Source organism: Acanthisitta chloris, unplaced genomic scaffold, assembly GCF_000695815.1.
Source record: "Acanthisitta chloris isolate BGI_N310 unplaced genomic scaffold, ASM69581v1 scaffold13474, whole genome shotgun sequence".
Taxonomy (NCBI): Eukaryota; Metazoa; Chordata; class Aves; order Passeriformes; family Acanthisittidae; genus Acanthisitta; species Acanthisitta chloris.
In genome coordinates, this window is record NW_008670068.1 from 24943 (window position 1) to 26010 (window position 1068).

The window sequence follows — 1068 nt, forward strand, 5'->3', positions numbered from 1 at the left end:
TCCAGGGGAGGGCAAGGAAGATGCTGAAGGGACTGGAGCACCTCAGGGATGAGGAAAGGCTGAGGGAGTTTGGGCTGTTCAGCCTCAAGAAGAGATGACTGAGAGGGACCTCAGGAATGGATTCAAGTCCATGAATGGGAAGTGCCAAGAGGATGATCAGACTCTGCTCAGTGGGGGAAACCAATCAAACAAGAGGGAACAGCAAACACTGATGCCCAGGAAGTTTCACCTGAATACAAGGAAGAACTTCTCTCCTGTGCAGTCACTGAGCACTGAACACATTGCCCAGACAGGCTGTGGATTCTCCCTCACTGCAGGTGTTCAAGAACTGTCTGGACACAATTCTGAGCCATGTGATCTGGGCTGGCCCTGCCTGAGCAGGGAGGTCGGAGCAGATGACCTACCCAGCTGTGTGATTTGGGGTGGGCAGGCAGGGGCTGAGCTGCAGCAGTGCCAGGGCAGGCTCACCTGGAGGAAGGCAGAGTTGTGGCGTGCCCAGAAGCGCTGGTTGCAGACCTGGTTCTCCTGCCGTGCCTCGCGCAGCCGCCGCTCCAGGGCCGACTCCCTGGGGGGCACGTAGAAGATGACAGGACGCAGGTTGGAATGTTTGTCCGGGGGGCCGATCCAGTCGCTCCGGGAGTGCGCAGGGGGACGGAACCCCAGGCCCTGGGGAATGCACAGAGAACCTGTTACCGGCACAGCCTTGGAAGAACAGCCCAAAGAGATTCCCAAACTCCACCTGACCTTAAAACATACAAGTGTAACAACAAGCATAATGAGTAGATGTTAGGAGAAATGTTTTCCCTGTGAGGGTGTTGAGGCACTGGGATATTGCCCAGGGAGGTGGTGGAGTCACCATCCCTGAGAGCGTTTGAGAGGTGTCTGGATCTGACACTGGAGGATCTGGTTTAGGGGTTCCAGCAGTGACAGGTTAATGGTTGGGCTGGATGATCTTAGAGGTCTCCTCCAACCCTGATGATTCTATGACTCTATAAGCCCTCGCATTTCACACATTCACTCACCATGATCAAAACTAGCGCAATACATTTAAAACTTACTTTTAGTTAG

At 54.2% G+C, this 1068-nt stretch overlaps 1 protein-coding gene across 1 annotated transcript in view; it reads right to left on the minus strand.

Moving 5' to 3' along the window:
- APOPT1 (apoptogenic 1, mitochondrial) overlaps nt 1–666 on the minus strand; it is a gene marked incomplete at both ends in the record, with an annotated part of 7375 nt that extends 6709 nt beyond the window's left edge. The window contains one exon of the mRNA XM_009073552.1: nt 469–666. Within this exon, the coding sequence (XP_009071800.1) occupies nt 469–666 (198 nt within the window). The remainder of the gene's footprint in view (nt 1–468) is intronic.
- Nucleotides 667–1068: the final 402 nt, after the last annotated feature.